The sequence below is a fragment of the Gopherus flavomarginatus genome, chromosome 7, assembly GCF_025201925.1.
Source record: "Gopherus flavomarginatus isolate rGopFla2 chromosome 7, rGopFla2.mat.asm, whole genome shotgun sequence".
In the NCBI taxonomy this organism is placed as follows: Eukaryota; Metazoa; Chordata; order Testudines; family Testudinidae; genus Gopherus; species Gopherus flavomarginatus.
This window is the reverse complement of record NC_066623.1, coordinates 66,137,215-66,158,382: the sequence shown is the minus strand read 5'-3', so window position 1 is coordinate 66,158,382 and position 21,168 is coordinate 66,137,215. Positions and strand designations below refer to the sequence as shown.

The following is a 21,168-nucleotide window of genomic DNA, read 5'->3' as shown; positions in this document are numbered from 1 at the left end:
TCTGTAACATTCAGTCTTGGTTGGTGGAGGCTTGTGAACCCTCAGATTACTGCCAGACCTATCATACATTTATAAGCATTGAACAAGGTCAAGCAGCATGTGAAGTACAGTATGGTACCTAACACTAAATGCCTATTTGGGAATTACTGATTTCACAAACATTACTTTGCATGAACTTGATAACAGCACACAGAGTTTAGGCCATGAGTTATAATGTAGTTTTGTTTATTTCAGGGGGCACATGCAGCGTCCAGATATAAAAAACTGTATGCAGGGCTAAAACTAGTATATTTTCAGTGAGAATGATGAAAATCTTTCAATCATTTTGTATTATTATGTGACAAAGCCCTCCGTTTAATACAACTATGGAGAAAGCTAAACGTTGGCAAGGAAGAATTTCCTTTTTACTATTATGTTCACAAAACGTATTCCAGAAATGATTTTGCTGATATTATTAATTATTATTATTAACTCTTATAAGGCCCTATTTATCTGTAATTATCTAATAGTCTTACATCATGGATTATGGCTAATTGGCAACATGACTAGTTTAGTAGAAAAATCTGTTCAGAAATAGATTTTATTTTACTTTTATATGTTGAGGATTTGCTGATCTGTGGGGAGGAGAGAGCTCTACAGTCTTGTCCCTGTGAAGATTGTTATGGCCTGTTCATCAGGAGAGATGGGAGGGTGCTGAAACACCATAAACCCTAATGTAACAACAGTGAAGGCTGAGACTTCAACACTCATATGTATCATCAGAAATGACAGCAATTCTTTTGTCTCATTACTGTTCTTAAACAAATAGAAAAAAACAAAGTCAGAAGGAGAAGGAATAGTAAGCAAACAGAAGAAAGATGATGATTTTACTAGCAGCTCAGTACAATGACCACAAAATCAGTGACAGAGAATAGTCCAGGATAATACAGACATTTCAAACACTATAAAAATTGTTGGAGGTGCATGAACCAGTCTGGGTAGACAATGACATTTGCAAGCTCTTTCCCCACCTAAACCTTCATCCAAAGCTCAAATCTTTATTAAGTTTCCAAAAAGTTTGCTTAACTTTTGAGTATTATTCATCTATGGCTTTTCTCTGAGATTGGGCTTTGGTCAGGATAAGTGCTGAAATATTTCAAGAAACAAGTTTCTGTGGTAGTTTTGGCCCAATAACAAGTAGGAAGTACTGGTATCTCACAAGTATGGTTAAAGGTTTGCAGCCCAGCTCTGCAGATCAGAAATTTAGAGAATCATCTCAGCTTCCAGAGCTTATCTGAACAGAACAAATCCTTTAAGTCTGCCAATAATTAGTTTATCTGTGACTTCTCTTTATGATATCACTTGCAAAATATTGCACGTCTGACTAAATTAGCATCCTGTAGAGTCAGAAAATTGCACAGGGGCCAGAAGTTAGATTCTAAACCAACTGGAAACAATTTAAACAGGATGATGGGCCTAAATTCTGGTTAAATTTTAAAGAAACATTTGGAGATTTTCAACAACCCAGTAGCCTAAGGGCCATATTTTAAAAAGTATTTAGGACCCTAACTCTCTATCTACCTTTAAATATCTAGCCCTGCATCTTGGAATAAGAGAGGATGCCTGACTTGTGACTCCCCACCCTGGGGTTCACAGTGGGGTTATCTTCTACCAACGATGTCTCCAGAATCCACCCCTTCAGATATTGGCTCCTCTTTCAGAAAGATCCACAGGACTTCATTTTCTTCCCCAAAAGGACCACCAGTCCTCTACACCTCTCACATACTTACAGAAAAACTTCAGTGCTCTTTGGAGTCTTCTCTGAAAGAATTTTATAGTCCACTTCTCATCTTCAAGTTTTTTGTGACCTGCAGTTATCTTGGTTTTCAAGAGGAGGTATCCAGAAGGTACTCCACAAATCTTCCAGGTAACAGCAACATTTCAGGAGCGGGCTAATGCCCCATCCCCTCAGTTGCGAGACACCGTTAGCTCAATCTAAAACAGGCAAAGGGTAACATGTACATTTATGGCTTGGGTCTGAGAAACACTACCAGGAGTCCTTTGATAATCATAGTGACAACACACTAGTGATTGTGATGAGCATCTCAGCTCCTAGCAGCAGAAACATGTTGTCTGTTGCCTCCTCTGGAATATGGTGTGAGAGCCAGAATCCTGTCCTACTCCCCTTCCAGATACACTTTTATGACTGAAGGTGGTGACTTTATGGGGAGAACCCTCTTGCAGATGAGCATCTAGTCTGAAGACCAGGGAGATGCAGAAAAGGTTACCATAACTTTAGGAGTGGAAGTAGGAATAGATGAACTGGGATGCCCAAAAGACATTGGAAATTAAGATGAACAAATCCAGAGAAAAAGGAGATGGAGATGGATTCTAGTCCCTTTAAAGGAGAAGGAGGGCAGGTATTGGAGGCTAGGAAAGGAGTGGCTATGGTGGAAGTAGATGAGGTTTCCCTTAGATAACTGAGTTTTCACTATGCGTAGATTCCCACTTATCAGGCAATGGATATAGCTGTGAGGCTTATATCTTATGAAATTCATGGTTATCACACTGTATGTATTGCTGAAAAATGTATACTGAAAGTCTGTAAATATATAACACATATGTAGGAAAGGAAAGAAGTTGGTAAAGTACAGATAGGCAACTGTGAGGAACAGTTAAACATAAAAGATTCTCATTTAAATATAACACAAAGGCAAGCAACTGAATATTGATAAAATGTACAAGTGCTTATATACAAATGCTAGAAAAATAAATATTTAGATGGGTGAACAGGAGTGCCTGATATTTAATGATATAACAGAAATCATGAAAACATGGAAGAATGGCAATAATCAATAGGATACCAAGGTACAAAATACCTAGGAATGACAGAGTAGGTCCTGCTTTTGCGGGAGTTGTACTACATGTGAAAGAAACCATACAGTCAAATAAAGCAATACTCTTAAATGAATCTGACTGTACCATAGAATTTCTATGGACAGAAATTCCATGCTTGAACAATAAAAGTATAGCGGTAGGAATATACTTCCAACCATTTGATAAGGATGGTGATGGTGATTGTGAAGTTTGCAATGAGATAAATAAGGCTGTAAAAGGCAGAAAATGCAACTGTAATGGGGGATTTCAACTTTTCTCATATTGAATGAGTGTACATCACCTCAAGAAGAGATGCAGAGAGAAAATTTCTACACCCAGTAAATGATTGCTTCTTGGATCAGCAAGTCCTGGAACCCAGAAGAGGAAAGGCAATTCTTGATTTTGTTCTAAGTGGAGCACAGGATCTGGTCCAAGAGGTGAATATAGCTGAGCTGCTCGGTAATAGCTGCCATAAAATAATGAAATTTAACATAGCTGTAAGCAGAAAAATGCCAAAGAATCCCACCACAGTAGCATTTAACTTCAAAAAGGGAACTACACACAAATGAGGAAATTACTTTAATGAGAATTAAAAGAAACAGTCACAATGCTGCAAACTGCATAGAGACTACCTTAAAACACCATAACAGAGGCTCAAACTAGAGGTATTATGCCCCCGCCCCCCAAAAAAAATCAGTAAGAAAACCAAAAAATGTAATTATGGCTAAACAGCAGAGTAAAAGAAAGTGGTAAGAAGCAAAAAATCATTCTTTAAACAATGGAGTCAAATCCTAGTGAGGAAAATAGAAACGAGCATTAACTCTGACAAATCAAGTGCAAAAGTATAATTAGGAAGGCCAAAAAGAATTTGAAGAGCAATTACCCAGAGACTCAAAAATGAAAGAACATTTTTTTAATTACTCAGACTCATAGACTCTAGGACTGGAAGGGACCTCGAGAGGTCATCGAGTCCAGTCCCCTGCCCTCATGGCAGGACCAAATACTGTCTAGACCATCCCTGATAGACATTTATCTAACCTACTCTTAAATATCTCCAGAGATGGAGATTCCACAACTTCCCTAGGCAATCTATTCCAGTGTTTAACTACCCTGACAGTTAGAAACTTTTTCCTAATGTCCAACCTAAATCTCCCTTGCTGCAGTTTAAGCCCATTGCTTCTTGTTCTATCATTGGAGGCTAAGGTGAACAAGTTTTCTAACTCCTCCTGATGACACCCTTTTAGATACCTGAAAACTGCTATCATGTCCCCTCTCAGTCTTCTCTTTTCCAAACTAAACAAACCCAATTCCTTCAGCCTTCCTTCATAGGTCATGTTCTCAAGACCTTTAATCATTCTCGTTGCTCTTCTCTGGACCCTCTCCAGTTTCTCCACATCTTTCTTGAAATGCAGTGCCCAGAACTGGACACAATACTCCAGTTGAGGCCTAACCAGCGCAGAGTAAAGCGGAAGAATGACTTCTCGTGTCTTGTTTACAACACACCTGTTAATGCATCCCAGAATCACATTTGCTTTTTTTGCAACGGTATCACACTGTTGACTCATATTAAGCTTGTGGTCCACTATGACCCCTAGATCTCTTTGTGCCATACTCCTTCCTAGACAGTCTCCTCCCATTCTGTATGTGTGAAACTGATTGTTCCTTCCTAAGTGGAGCACTTTGCATTTATCTTTACTGAACTTCATCCTGTTTACCTCAGACCATTTCTCCAATTTGTCCAGATCGTTTTGAATTTTGACCCTGTCCTCCAAAGCAGTTGCAATCCCTCCCAGTTTGGTATCATCCGCAAACTTAATAAGCGTACTTTCTATGTCAACATCTAAATCGTTGATGAAGATATTGAACAGAGCCGGTCCCAAAACAGACCCTGCGGAACCCCACTTGTTATACCTTTCCAGCAGGATTGGGAGCCATTAATAACTACTCTCTGAGTACGGTTATCCAGCCAGTTATGCACCCACCTTATAGTAGCCCCATCTAAATTGTACTTTCCTAGTTTATCTATAAGAATATCATGCGAGACCGTATCAAATGCCATACTAAAGTCTAGGTATATCACATCCACCGCTTCTCCCTTATCCACAAGGCTCGTTATCCTATCAAAGAACGATATCAGATTAGTTTGACACGATTTGTTCTTTACAAACCTATGCTGGCTATTCCCTATCAGCTTACCACCTTCCAAGTGTTTGCAGATGATTTCTTTAATTATCTGCTCCATTATCTTCCCTGGCACAGAAGTTAAACTAACTGGTCTGTAGTTTCCTGGGTTGTTTTTATTTCCCTTTTTATAGATGGGCACTATATTTGCTCCCTTCCAGTCTTCTGGAATCTCCCCCCGTCTCCCATGATTTCCCAAAGATAATAGCTAGAGGCTCAGATACCTCCTCTATTAACTCCTTGAGTATTCTAGGATGCATTTCATCAGGCCCTGGTGACTTGCAGGCATCTAACTTTTCTAAGTGATTTTTTACTTGTTCTTTTTTTATTTTATCTTCTAAACCTACCCTCTTCCCGTAAGCATTCACTATATTAGACATTCCTTCAGACTTCTCAGTGAAGACCGAAATAAAGAAGTCATTAAGCATCTCTGCCATTTCCAAGTCTCCCATTACTGTTTCTCCCTTCTCACTGAGCAGTGGTCCTACCTTGTCCTTGGTCTTCCTCTTGGTTCTAATGTATTGATAAAAAGTCTTCTTGTTTCCCTTTATTCCCATAGCTAGTTTGAGCTCATTTTGTGCCTTTGCCTTTCTAATCTTGCCTCTGCATTCCTGTGTTATTTGCCTATATTCATCCTTTGTAATCTGACCTAGTTTCCATTTTTTATATGACACCTTTTTATTTTGTAGGTCACGCAAGATCTCGTGGTTAAGCCAAGGTGGTCTTTTGCCACATTTTCTATCTTTCCTAACCATCGGAATAGCTTGCTTTTGGGCCCTTAATAGCGTCCCTTTGAAAAACTGCCAACTCTCCTCAGTTGTTTTTCCCCTCAGTCTTGATTCCCATGGGACCTTACCTATCAGCTCTCTGAGCTTACCAAAATCCGCCTTCCTGAAATCCATTGTCTCTATTTTGCTATACTCCCTTCTACCCTTCCTTAGAATTGCAAACTCTATTATTTCATGATCACTTTCACCCAAGCTTCCTTCTACTTTCAAATTCTCAACAAGTTCTTCCCTGTTTGTTAAAATCAAGTCTAGAACAGCTTCCCCCCTAGTAGCTTCTTCAACTTTCTGAAATAAAAAGTTGTCTGCAATGCAGTCCAGGAACTTATTGGAGAGTCTGTGCCTCGCGGTGTTATTTTCCCAGCATATATCTGGATAGTTGAAGTCCCCCATCACCACCAAATCTTGGGCTTTGGATGATTTTGTTAGTTGTTTGAAAAAAGCCTCATCCACCTCTTCCACCTGATTAGGTGGCCTGTAGTAGACTCCCAGCACGACATCATCCGTGTTTTTTACCCCTTTTAGCCTAACCCAGAGACTCTCAACACTCCCATCTCCTATGTCCATCTCTACCTCAGTCCAAGTGAGTACATTTTTAATATATAAGGCAACACCTCCTCCCTTTTTCCCCTGTCTATCCTTCCTGAGCAAACTATACCCATCCACACCAACATTCTAGTCGTGTGTATTATCCCACCAAGTTTCAGTAATGCCAACAATGTCATAGTTGTATTTATTTATTAGCACTTCCAATTCTTCCTGCTTATTACCCATACTTCTTGCATTTGTATATAGGCATCTAAGATACTGGTTTGATCTTGCCTCCCAGCGTTGCCCTGACCCTCCTTTCTCTCTGCCATTATAGCCCGTGCTCCCTCCTGTTTCCAACCCATCTCCCAGGTCTTGTTCCCCACTTACCTGTGGGCTTTGCTCACCTGTCCCCGTCGAACCTAGTTTAAAGCCCTCCTTACTAGGTTAGCCAGTCTGTGCGCAAATAAGGCCTTTCCCCTCCTCGAAAGGTGAACACCATCTGTGCCTAGCAGTCCTTCCTCGAATAGCATCCCGTGGTCGAGGAAGCCAAAGCCCTCCTGACGACACCATCTTCGCAGCCAGGCATTCAACTCCACGATGCATCTGTCTCTGCCCGGGTCCCTACCTTCGACAGGAAGAATCGAAGAGAATACCACCTGCGCTCCAAACTCCTTAACTCGTACTCCCAGAGCCCTGTAGTCACTCTTGATCTGCTCAGTGTCACACCTCACAGTATCATTTGTGCCCACATGGATGAGTAGCATGGGGTAGTAGTCAGAAGGCCGGATAATCTTCGACAATGCCTCTGTAACATCTCGGATACGGGCCCCTGGCAGGCAGCATATCTCCCAGGATGAACGGTCAGGGCGACAGATGGGTGTCTCCGTCCCCCATCAGAAGCAAGAAGCCTGCCAGTCAGTCATTGAAGCTACTGGATGCTGAAGGTGCTGAAGGAGCACTCAAGGAACACAAAGCCATTGCAGAAAAGCTAAAATGATTTTTTTGCATTGATCTTCACTGCAGAGGATGTGAGAGAGGTTCACATATCTGAGCCATTCTTTTAGGTGACAAATTTGAGGAACTGTCCCAGATTGAGGTGTCAATAAAGGAAGTTTTGGAATAAATTCATAAATTAAACAGTAATAAGTCACCAGGACCAGATGGAATTCAATTATGAAATTGCAGAACTACTATCTATGGTACATAATATATCAGCTGCTGTACCAGATGACTAGAGGGTAGCTACCATAACGCCTTAATTAATTAATTAACTAAAAACCAAGGCGCTCCAGAGGTGATCCTGGCAATTACAAGACAATAAGTCCAACTTCAGTACCATGCATATTGATTGAAACTATAGTAAAGAACAAAATTATCAAACACAGGCAAACATATGTTGGGAAAGAGTAAACATGGCTTTAGTAAAGGGAAATCATGCCTCACCAAACTGTTAGAATTCTTCGAGGGAGTCGACAAGCATGTGGACAAGGGTGATCCAGTCAATAAAGTGTACTTAGTCTTTCAGAAATCCTTTGACAAGGACGCTTAAGCTAACTACGCTGTAATAGGAAAAGAGGGAAGGTCCTCTCGTGGACTGGAAACTGGTTAAAAGATAGGAAACAAAGCGTAGGAAAAAATTATTAGTTTTCACAATACAGAGAGGTAAAATGTAGTGGCCCCCAAGGATCTGCACTGAGATCTGTACTGTTCTACTTATTCATAAATTATCAGGAAAAAGGCGTACTCAGGAAGTTGGCAGCATTTGCAGCCTATACAAAATTACTCAAGATAGTTAACTCCAAAGCCGACTGTGAAGAATTGTAAAGAACTCTCACAACACTGGGTCACTGGATGACAAAATGGCAGATGAAATTCAGTGTCGCTAAATACAAAGTAATGTAAATTGGAAAAAATAATCATACAAAATGGTGGTATAAATTAGATGTTACCACTCAAAAAAGAGATCTTCAGGGTTCATTGTGGACAGTTCTTTGAAAACATCTGCTCAATGTGAAATGAGAGTCAAAAAAGCTAACAGAATGTTAGGAACTGTTAGGAAGGGGATAGATAATAGGATAGAAAATAATGTCACTATATAAATCACAGGGTATGCGCACTCCATGAATAGTATAAGCAGTTCTGGTTGCCTCATCATAAAGAAAATATATTAGATGTGGAAAAGGTGCACAGAAGTGCAATAAACATGATTAGGGTTATGGAACAACTTCCATACAAAGAGAGATTAAAAGGACTGGGACTGTATAGCTTGGAAAAGTGATGACAAAGGGGGATATGACAGAGGTCTATAAACTCATGAATGGTACGACGTAAGTGTTATTTATCCCTTCACATAACACAAGAACAAGGGGTCATCCAATTAAACTAATAGGCAGAAAGTTTAAAACAAACAAAAGGCAGTACATCTTCACACAACATACAGTCAAACTGTGGAACTCATTGCCACAGGATGTTTTGAAATCCAAAATAACAACTGGACTCAAAAAAAAAAGAATTAGATAAGATCATGGAGGATATTTCATTCACATTGACTAATAACCATCATAGCCCAGGGTGCAACCCCATGCTCCAGATATCCCTAAACTTCCAATTGCCAGAAGCTGGAACTGGACAACAGGATATTGGGTTAGACGGTCCATTGGCCTGATGAAGTATGTACATTCTTACACTCTTATGTTCAGAATATGAAATTGCCAGGGGAAGTGAAATATTAATATGTTCAAATTGACATTTTCCAGTACTGCAGCCTGATGGTGAGAGTTGCTGATCCTTTGCAGATCCTGTTGGCTGCAATTGAAATTGGAAGTGTTCAGCAGTTTTCAGGATCAGGTCCTTGCTTTACTCAGACAGTGATCTTCAGAGAATAGAGGGTAAGGAAAAGGATAAAAATCTCTCTTTCATGAATACCTTTGCAAAAGATTGATGGCCAAAATTATGACCATCCACAGCCCTCAGTAACGTAAAACTTGTATCCATTAAAACGAAGGCTCTGTGAGGTGTTCTGTGTGGGCAGAGTGGTGTGTCTGCAAACAACATCTGGCAGGCTTGGAGCTTAAATAATTGCAATCCTCTATTTTCTGGAGTTCTAATATAGATACTGGCTGACTCGCTCATTCCCTTATTAAGCTTAGGTGGTTTAGGATGGGTTTTTATTATTGTGTTCCCTTTTTTACAGTTAAAGCATTTTCTGTGTCTATCTGTTATAGAATTTCCCAGGAGATTGTTCATTAGATTTTTTAGCTTTATCAGGTAAAGCAAGGACCTGATCCTGAAAACTGCTGAACACTTCCAATAACAAAAAATTGAATGGATGCGATTGAGGGTATCTTCTCTTCCTTTAATACTGCAAGTATATGTGACTCTTAGAAAATTGTGATCTATAATTACCTCCTTTACTTGTTTTAAAGGTTTTTTTATTTTGTTTTTTCTTCATGATCTTTATATTTTTGCATATTTATTATCATTGATTATATATAACAGAACTGTAGTCAACTCAAGTGCTCATATTCATTATTTGCAGTGTAATGACACAGTATCCTCAATGGCCAGTTATAATCACTTCTGCAAGTATGCCTTCCTTGCAAAATAATACCAAAGAAAAAGACACACACACAGGAACAGTGCCAGGGTTTCTGGCGCCATAGGCAGAATTCAGGGGTCGGCATTTTGTGCGCTCCCCATGGGGCGCGCGGGAGCTTCCCTCCACCGAAATGCTGCAGGCGACAGCGGCAGTCATTGAGCTGCTCAATTGCCTGCCACTGTTTTCCGTGGCACGTCGGCAGAAGGTCCTTCTTTGGTGGCACAACAGGAGCGGAACCAGAAGTTCCGTGCGCCCCGCGGGGAGCACACAAAATGCCGCTCCCCGAATCCTGGTGCCCTAGGCGACTGCATAGGGTCACCTAATGGAAACGCCGGCCCTGCACATACACAAAGTCTGTTAAAATATGGCAGAACAGTAATGTAAGAGACAAACAAGTACATTTTTAATTGAATGAGTACTCACAGTATTACCAAAGTTATTGGTTCATTACAAGATGTAAATGGTAGAATTATCAATTATAATGCAGAAAAGGTGGAAGTGTTCAATAAATATTTCTGTTCTGTAATTGGTGAAAAAACAGGTGATATAATCTCATCACATGGTAATGATAAGACTTTCCTTTCTATTACTATATCTCAGGAGAATGTAAAAACACAGCTACTAAAGTTAGTCATTTTTAATCAACAGTTCCAGAAAACTTGCATCCAAGGAGTTTTAAAAAGAACCACCTGAGGAGTTCGCTGGACCATTAATGCTGATTTTCAATAAGTCTTGGAGAACTGGGGAACTTCCAGAAGACTGTAAGGAAGCTAATGTTGTGTCTGTTTTTAACAAGGGTCAACAGGATGACCCAGGTAATTATAGGCCTGTCAGCCTAACATTGATCCCAGGCAAAATAATGGGGTGGCTGATATGGGACTCTATTAATAAAGAATTAAAATAGGGTAACATAATGGATTTATCAAAAATAGATCCTGTCAAACTAACTTGATATCTTTTTTATGAGATTACAAGTTTAGTTGATAAAGGTAACAGTGTTGATATAATATAATTAGATAGCTGTAAGGTATTTAGTTACATACCTCACAACATTTTGATTACAAAACTAGAATAATATAAAATTAACATGGCACATATTAAATTGATTAAAAACTAGCTCATTTGTAGTCTCACAATGTAGTTGTAAATGGGGAATCCTCATCAAATGGTGTGTTTCCTGCAGGGATCAGGTCTTGGCCCTACGCTATTTAACATTTTTATCAATGACCTAGAAGAAAGCATAAAATCATCACAGACAAAGACACAAACAATGAGGAGCGGTAAATGATGAGAACGATACTTCACTGATTCAAAGTGATCTGGATTGCTTAGTAAACTAGGAACAAACAATACCTCAATGCGGGTCACTGTCTGCTGGAGGATGTGGCACCACTGGGGATGGTTGGTGGCTTTCTCTTCCCAACTTGTGATGTCCACATCAGTTTTCTTAAGATATGCTTTCAGTGTGTCTATCGGACTCTCTTCTGCCTGGTCCACTGTTGAGGACTTGGGGGATTGGACCATTCTTTGTCTGGGACCTCTCCTCAGACCTGTTCACCTTGGGAGACCATATCAGGAACATAAAGCTCTTGACAACTTAGCTCTGAGTTCATTGGAGCACGCAAGCCCTTTCACCAAAACCAGGTGACGATCTCCAAAGAAGACATAGGGAACAAAATAATAATAATGGGCTTTTCAATCTAGCAGACAAAGGTATAACAAGATCCAGTGTATGGAAATTGAAACTGGACAGATTGACTAGAAATAAGGCACATATTTTTAACAGCGGGGGTAATTAACCATTAGAACAATTTATAAAGGGTGCTGGTGGATTTTCCATCACTGGACATTTTTAAATCAAGATTGGATTTTTCTTCTAAAAAACATGTTCTAGTGCAGACAGGACAGTATGCCTATAACCAGTGTTATGCAGGAAAGTTGACTAAATGATCACAGTTGTCTCTTCTGGCTTTATAATGTATAATCTTCCTTAGGAATAGTCTGCGCGGGACTATTTTTTTAATCCTGCCCCACAATACCCACTCCCACCCACTACCATATTGTTTCATGCATTTTTATCCCACTCCCACCTGCAAAACTTTAGATCCCGCAAATCCCACAAGAGAGACAGATTCCGCCATTCTACTAACCTCTCCCGCTGCCACACACACAATGGTTCATTAATATATTATATATACAAATGGAATTCAGACACAATTTTTACCACTAAACGAATAAAACAAATCTTGTTTCAACCATGTACAAAATATTTAACTCAAACAAAATAATTGGCAATTCTCTGAATAGTTACTATTGGTAAATTGCTGAGAGAGATTTAGTGTTTTCTCACAAATAACTGCAGTTTTGTTTTTTTGCACACTCAATCCCGCCTGCAACAAAGTACATTTTACCTGCTTCCATGATTATGGCAGTAGGTCCTGCAGGATCCCAGTCCCTGAGGAACACCTTCCTCTGAAGCTAGCACAGGGCCAATTCTTCGAGGTTCCTGAAAGAGTCAGGGGGCTCTGGATCTGCTGTGGAGACACACAACCTCCATCCAGATGGCCTGATATCTGTAGGCTAACTTGGAAGATCAAACAGGATACTTGGAATAGGGGGATGGGGCAAGAGAGGGGCAGGAAGGAGCCTCTAGCTTGGTTTTCAATAGAGCAAATCCTGCATCCCCAATGGAAGCTGCCATGGTAAATTAAATGTCCCACTAAAGTCTGGTGTAATTTAAATCTAGTGAAGGGAGAGCCAAATCCTGTTCCATCTCACCCACCCTGGTGTAAAAGACAAGAAAAATAGTGGGAGAGCTGCAGTTCTTCTGTATGTTGTAAAAGTCATGCAGAGAGACATATTCAATGCTGAACATTAAATTGTTCTTCATTATCTGGAAACCTATCGATTACTATTTCATAAAAAGCTGGTTCACTTAATGATGTGATCCATTATTTTCTGCTGCTTTAGGTTTTGAGACTAATGTATAGTGTTCTTTTTCTTTTATGCCGTCATAATACTGAAATGTAGCCATAGCAGACACACTTTAGGTAACATGTAGTTTAAACACATATTTAGTAAGTACAGTTCAATAATAAAAAAACATGGCCAGTTTTCACTAGTACCCACCCCACCCCCAGCCCCCAACCTCCAGCCAAACAGGGCTGTCAGTCCATCCATGGTATCCAGAAATCTGGAAACTGTCTCTGTTCTCAGGTCTGCCCAGAGGGTTGGTAAGGGAATTTAGGCCCACACACCACTGGATTCCAGCTCGAGGCCTTCAGCCTAAACAAGGAGAGACAGAGTTTACTGACTCTGACAGTGGCCTGAGCTCCTACTAGGGTTTAGGATTGGCCTGGAGTCTCCAGGAATTAAAGATTATGTCATGTGATGAAATCTCCAGGAATACAGCCAACCAAAATTGGCAACCCTAGCTCCTACCTACCTTCCCTCAGGCATCTGCAGGCTCTTCAGCCTGTTGGTCTGTTTGTCCCTTGTTTGGGTGTTGTCCCTTGGCGGCTCTCTAGCAATCTGTTGATAGGAGCACCTCTCTCCTGCCTGCTCACTCCTCTGTTAGACATCCAACCCTTTTGCTTCCCACTCCTTTTATCCGCCCAGCTTCTGTTAGACTGCCAATCAACAGGGGCTGGCAGGGCCTGTATTAACCCTTTTGTTGCTGGGCTAGAATGGAGTACATACACCCCATGACACACGCACATTTATTATTATTTATTACTATTATTTAAGCATACACACAAGCCTCTGGAATCTTAAGAAAAGTGGGGCTTATCTACTTACCTTTTGCTAATATGTAAAAAATCATGAAATCTTTATCTAAAATCTGTATTCTTCTGGATCAGTTCCATATGTATATATATATACATATATCATCTGTTCCACATGAATAAATATCATGACATCTGTTGAACTAAAAAAAAAATCACATGCCTTTTTTTTTCTATTTTAAGCATGAAAAATTAAGGTTCATTAATCATTGCTCATTTATCTGCCTTCCAGAACAGAATAATTCTGATCTACTTGAGCCATTCATTCATCTCTAAATACCCATGCCATCATGTTCACTGCATGCAAGTCATTAAAATGGCATGTATATGGAGGTTTATTGCTAGATAAGAAGCATTCAGAGACCATAGTACAAACATTTGAATGGCACTAAGCCATTTACTACAGAGCAAGTGCACATTTCTAATAGACAAAACTATGCTGTAATAAACAATTTAAGCTTTAGTCATTTATGGTTAATAGAAGTGTAGCCTTAAAAAGAAAACACTTTAAATAGTGATATAAAATGACCTGAAACAAATGACAGAATAGATACTCAGTTGGTGTAAATCAGTCTGCCCCTATTTAAGCAATGGAACTAGGTTGCTTTACACCAACTGGGGATCTACATTATTAAGTGTACTTGTTAGCGTCTCCTTATTACTAAGTTTCAAGAAACACTGTCATTGTAAAGAAAACTGATGCTACTCTTAGTCTCTGACTGTGGATATGCTTTTCAGATAAGATAAAGACCTCTGCAAGGTAAACTGCCCACCATTAAATTTATACTCTGGTTATTGCAAAAAGATACCTAGAGAAATGTTTCTATTCCCCATTGACCTTGTCCAATGTCCTCAATCCTTACACTCCACCAGCTTCTCTCTCAGCTTGAATTATTCCCTTGTGATCTTCTCTGCTATTCCTAATTGGTGGGGTGGGGGTAGCTTCGCTATGGGTGACATTCATCTAAAGACCTTTGAAGGAATCTTTATTATCTGTTGCGTGATTTCAAAGGCCCACATACGGGAAAGTATTACGCACATGCTTAATGGTAAGCATATACTCAAGTCTAACTGGCTTCTATGGAACCTAAGCATGTACTTAAAGTTAAGCACATATTAAGTGGTTTCATGAGTAAGAGGCAAAATGATTTTTTGCTTTGTTTTGCAATTTTGGTTGTCTTTTGTTTGGCTGGGGTTTTTTTTGTGAGGGGGAGGGTTGTTTTTTCTAACAAACCATATTTTATAGTTTTTCAAGAGCACTGACAAAAATGTATGTTATGTAACAAAATATGTTCCTCATTTGATTTTAGGAATATTTTTGTAGATTTTCTTAAGCAAGCACACACTTTGGCTCTTTATTATGCACTGTGACACAGACTAGTTGGCATTCACCATCCCTAAATTATGTTCATGTGCCTGAACCCATTCTCCTATGAAATTCATGAAGGGCCTAGGAATACATTATGCTAAGCAGTTCCTAGGAACTAATGGACATCCTCAACTCCTTAAATGAAAGTGTTGAGGGTGCTCACCACAGTTTGGACGCCATTTAGCATAGGTTTGAACCTCCTCCTATGTTTCTACATGACATAAGAGACAGAATGCGGAAAGGCTTCCACTGATTTGAGTGGGCATTGACTTGGACCTATGAAGGCAGTTCAGTTTCAGCAGCTACAGATTGTTGTGACAAAGGATATAGTTCTTTCCTGGTAAGTGTTAAGGAAACTCATGCAATCATGATGAAAGGGGCTGACTTCATGGTAGGCAAAAGTCCCACTGACTTAATCTACTCCATTTAAGAACTAGAATATTTGATTTTAGGGGGAAAAAACACACTAGCAATATATTAGGTTCATCCCATTTCTCACAAGAATTCAGGAATATAATTGGCACTTAGCTTTTTTAGAAAAACAACAGAAATGAGTGAATACAGGTTGAAGTGCAAAGACTAGAAACATTGATTTCAGTTGAGAATTAGCTATAGCTACTAAATATCAGGATCAACCTGGAAATAAATATGAGGGTGATCAGCAGGGTGAGAATAGTCAAATTAGTGACAGAGTAATGACTCAGCCACTGGACAATCTGATGGCAATCAGAGATTTTTGAATGGAGAAAAAAAATTTTCTGAGTAGCACCAAAAATTTATAATTAATTGTAGAAAGGTCAGAAAATAATGCAAAACTCTGAGTGAGTGAGACAGGAAATATAAATAGCATGAAAAGAAACAGCATAACAGAAAAAATATAAGCACAAAGGAAAATTTAGTAGAATAATTTAGTATATTATGAAAGGGATATATGGATAAGCAGAAAGGAACAATGGAACTTTACACATTCAGCTGATTTGCTGGTTCTCTGTGCGGTACACATAATGCCCTGCCTTGTAATATCAATTAATAAATACAGACAACTGACCAAACACACACACACACACATACACATACACACAGAGTAATGGGAGTGAATTTCCCAGACCTCAACTCATGTAGATGGAATATAAATGTCTTCAATCACACATAAGTTCAATGAAAGCCTCCCCCTATGAAAAAACAAACGAACAAACAAACAAAACCAGAATACCTTCCCATTAAACCAACCTGCTGTGATTTTATTCATTTAGTTACAACTGGCCATGTTTTGATCTAAAAAAAAAAGTTACAGAAAAGAACGATTGTGTTCACAGAATCACAGATTATTAGGGTTGGAAGGGACCTCCAGAGATCATCTAGTCCAACCCCCTGCTCAAAGCAGGACCAATCCCCAAATGGCCCCCTCAAGGATTGAACTCACAGCCCTGGGTTTAGCAGGCCAATGCTCAAAATTAGGAAGCTAATCTTCCCATTGTGACTCCGGTGTGGCTGGTGCAGAGACACCAGCCTGAGCCATGTTTGGCCTCAGCCAATAGCTCTGAGTGGTGTGAACTGTTGCTGTTTATCTCAGAGGGGTGTGGACTCTGAACCCTAATAATAGTAATTCAATGATCAGCAGCATTCACTATTTCTCTGCTGAAATAGGGACCAACATTTTGTACTAGTGTGAAAAATGAATGCAGCTCAGCAATAGAAAGCAGGAGCATTCAGATTGTCTGAATCCTTCCCTGACAGGGGTAGGGGTGTGTGTGTGTGTGTGTGTGTGTGTGTGTGCGCGCGTGTGTGCGCGCGCGCGCGCGCGTGTGTGTGTGTGTGTGTGTGAGGGGTTATGATGGCAGATGGTAATTTCTCCTCATTCTGATTCCCATCATGCTCATATTTCCACTTCAACTGCAATGGGATTTTAAGAGCCACTATTCTGAGATCTGCTGGGGCTGACAACCCGCCCTACAGCACTATACAGCTGAGAGCTGGAGTGTGGCACACATAACAGCAGAGGGTAGCCAACAGGCCACTGACTGGACCTGACCTACCCGGCTGTCATCCAGTAAAGCAACAGCAGCACCGTTCCCTCCTTCTGCAGCTCCAGGCAGCGTCAACGAGCAACGCCTAGCTGATCCTGCAGATTGATAACGCCACCCTAGCTGCTGATGACTTCAGAGTGAAGTAAGGGGTCGTCACTGGGCACCCTTCCTCCTCCTCCTCCGCCTTTTTCTTTAAGGACAAAATTTTCAGAGCAGCCTCTGAAATGGCCCCAGTGACATTTGCAAGCACGTCCTCAGCAGGCAAGACAGACATTTGCGCAAAGGAGGTCGGTGCACTGGCAGGTGTTATTTATTTAGGGTTGCTACCCGGCCAGGTTTTGGCTTCTATGTCCTGCCATGCCCCACCAGCCCCTAACCCCCACCAGCCCCTGCCTGCAGGTAGGAGGCAGCCCCGGCAGAGCAGAGGCTGGTGGGGTTGGCAACCTGGCTCCCCTCCCCTCTCCAGGCAACCAGGCCCCTGGTCAGGTACCATTTTGGGCTGCCAGGTTCTTGGTTTTCAACTGGAAAGTCTGGTCAAAAAGGGACCTTGGCAACCCTAAATGGCACCCGACCAAAAGCCCGGCCACCCGGAGCAGGGAGAGGAGCCAGGCCATCAACTCCCACCAACCCCTGCTCTGCCAGGGCCGCCTCCCACCTGCAGGCAGGCTCCTTGAGATGATCCAGTAAGTGACGGGGTGAGGGGGCAGAGGCGCAAGCGATGGGAGCGGGACCTGGGGGGAAAGGCGGAAAAGGGGTGGAGCCTCCAGGGAAGAGGTGGAGTGGGGGTTGGGCCATGAGAGAAGAGATGGGGCAGGGGTGTGGGGCCTTGGGGATCTGGTTACCAGCAACTCTCTATTTATGATGATTTGTTTTGTGCTAGTGTCTAAAGGCCTGAGTGTGGGTGGAGGCTGCATGGTGCTGGGAGCTGTACACACGTGCTCCCTGCCCCAAAGGGCTCACGATCATGACAGCTGCTTTGAAAACCCAGCTGAGGTGAATGTTTTCCTGGCTGCAGCCACCCATGCACTCTACTCAGCCCCAGGCACAGGGGCTGGCTGATGGCGTCTGCGTGAGGGTCCCAGAGCAGGGGCCATTGGGTCGGTAGCACTCCTAGGACAAACCTGGCCGGGTTTCCATGCTCAGCCAGCAGGGTCCCTGCGGGTGTCCAGGACCCACGTAGCGGGGACTGGGTCACTGAGACGCAGCTTCTCCATAAAGGTTTGACTCGGAGCTGGCCATCCGGCGGGGCAGGGAGAGCAACATCACCGCCTTGCGCAAGGTCCTGGACGAGCTGACCCTGAGCAAAGCCAGTCTGCCGGAGGAGCTGGAAAGCCTGGAGGAGGAGCTGGCTCAACTCCAGAAGAACCATGGGGAAGTGCGGTCACTCGGGGGCCTACAAAAGGAAGACTGAGAAGCTGTGTGTGATTCAGTAACAATTCCCCTCACTCCCCACACTCAGCGTCACAAACGCACCTCATGCCCGACCCGCAGCCCCTTCTCCTGTTCCAGCCCTGGGCCTCTCACGTACCCAGCTTGGTCTGCCAATCCTGCCATATGGGATGTTGCATCCATGACCTGGACAAACATCCTCTGGGGATTAACTAAACTCCTTCCTTCCCCTTCCCTTGGCTAAGTCACCCACCCACTGCGCTGTCTGGCTCCCCGCCGCCCACTGCCCAGCCTCCTGCTCCTTCTCACAGGGACTGGCTCCCATTACATCCTGCAGGAAACGGCTGCTCTCCGAGGTCACCTGGGAGGCTCGGTCAGTGTGGAGGTGGATTCTGCTCCCGGTGTCGACCTGGTGAAAACCCTGGCAGAGATCCGGGACCAATACGAGGACGTCATTGAGAGGAACCACAGAGAGGCTGTGGCCTGGCACAAGGAGCAGGTAGGGGCCTCTCAGCAACAAGCCACAAGATGGTCCGTGCCTGCCCTGTGGCGGATGGTTTGCTCTGCTACTGCTCATCTCTGGCACGTGGTCCCATTCCTGCGCATCGCGGGAGGTTTGGTGGTGGGTGGCTGCACTGACCCGGGTCACACATCCCCACGGTCCAGGTGTCTCTCTCCATCCCATGCCAGAGAGGATGCAAAATATCCCCTGAGCCATGGGATGGCACCTGCCATTGCTAGTGCCCCCAGCCCCTGAGGCTCTTCTCTTCTGTGCAGTGTGAGATGGTCGCCCAGGAGGTGGCCACCAGCGCAGAGGCCACCCAGGGAGCCAGGACGAAGATCACGGAGCTGAGGCGCGTAGTCCAGGGCCTGGAGATTGAGCTGCAGTCACTCCACAGCATGGTGGGTACACAGGCCTCTTGCCACCAAGGCTGGGGTCAGAGCGGCAATTCTTTCTTGTTTTTTCTTGTTATTTCTCAAGAAAAGGGGAAAATACCAGTCTAAATTCTATCTGTGAATCTTACGGGTCCAACTCTGCAACCCTTATTTATGCTGACTAGGACTTATGAGAATAATCTCATTGGACTCAGTGAGGCTAATTGCATGGAAAATGTAACGTACTGTTACCACATAATGTTTTGTTTCCTTGTATGGGTGTGCTATGTAGGCAGCAGTAATGCTTATGAACAAGAATTCACAGAGAGAGAGAGAGAGAGAGAGAGAGAGATTTGGGCACAACAGACTTTACTGATATACGGAGCATTTTAAAAAGACCTGGACTACAGCAGACAGTAAATACGTTCCTATAAGCCAACCACTTATGCATTCAGAAAAACCCGACAAGCAAGACCATTTAAAATAGTACCAACATACCAATTCCGAGTGATGTTATAAATAGAGCAGTGAGGAGCATAGAAGTCCATTTCACAAAAGATTTTGAGATTTCAAGATCTGGCTCCATTCAAAATGGAGCGAAAGAATAGGAATAAGTGCTTAATACTTTCCCCCCTGAGTCATATTGGCAGAGACCCTGAGGGATTTTTTGCTTTCCTCTGCAACATGGAGCATGGGTAACTTGCAGGTTTAAACTAGTGTAAATGGTGGATTCTCTGTAACTTGAAGTCTTTAAATCAATATGTGAGGACTTCAATAACCCAACCACAGCTTATGAATCTATTACAGGAGTGAGTTGGAGAGGATCTGTGCTCTGCAATGTGCAGGAGGTCAAACTAGAGGATCATGATGGTCTCTTCTGACCTTAGAATCTATGAGTATATGCTTAATTAGATACGTTTTTTAAATCTACAAATATTTGATGTATCTATTTGTTAATTGTGAAAGATCTGACTGTAAGCAAGTTTTTATGTAAATCTTTGAATCTTAAATGATATCAATAGAACATGCAAAAAGGAAGAGAAAATGAGGTCAGTAATAACTACATTATAAATAGATTATTATCCCTAAATATTGTGCACTGAAACCAGTCCAGGTGAAGCCAATAAAGACAAGATGTTCACTATTATTCAAGTGATGAGTAAAAATTACTTAGAAACTTCACTATGTTAATATTGCAGGTGCAGAACATATTTCTAACTGAAAAACACAGATCAGATAGATTCAGTGTTCCTCAGTATTACAGACAAGAATATTAGGATTATGGACTAGATTAAACTCCCAAGTCAAAGAGTTTTTCCATTCATGTTAGAGAAAGTTGGGTCAGACCACATACACCCCACAAAAATATATTATTTTACCCTTCTATTTTCCTTGCAGTAGACCAGCCATTATTACCACCTCCTCAGTCAAACTGAGCTTAAACTTACAGAGAAATCCCTTGGAAATAAGGGATACCCATACCATTTCTGTTGCAAAAATGATCATTTCAAAGCAAATAATTCCAGATATTACATATCTTGAATTTTATATATATATATATATATATATATATATATATATATATATATATATATATATATATATATATATATATATATATATATAGGCCAGATGGCTACAGTAAAGTACTGAGGAACAGGTATGTTAGCCCCAGGCTAAACAAATCCCTAGTACCATGGTAACCAAATGGCAGTTGCTCCAGGTAAATCAAGGCACCTGGGGCCAATTAAGATCTTTCCAGAAGACAGTG

At 41.7% G+C, this 21,168-nt stretch overlaps 1 protein-coding gene across 1 annotated transcript; it reads left to right on the top strand.

Annotated features, from left to right (window-relative positions):
* The first annotated feature begins 1,656 nt into the window (after positions 1-1,656).
* On the top strand, positions 1,657-20,674 carry LOC127055392 (keratin, type I cytoskeletal 42-like). Its single transcript, XM_050962289.1, is given in 6 exon segments — positions 1,657-1,875; positions 17,192-17,274; positions 18,351-18,507; positions 18,859-19,020; positions 19,299-19,424; positions 20,597-20,674. Coding segments are annotated over 6 exon segments (825 nt in total).
* Positions 20,675-21,168: the final 494 nt, after the last annotated feature.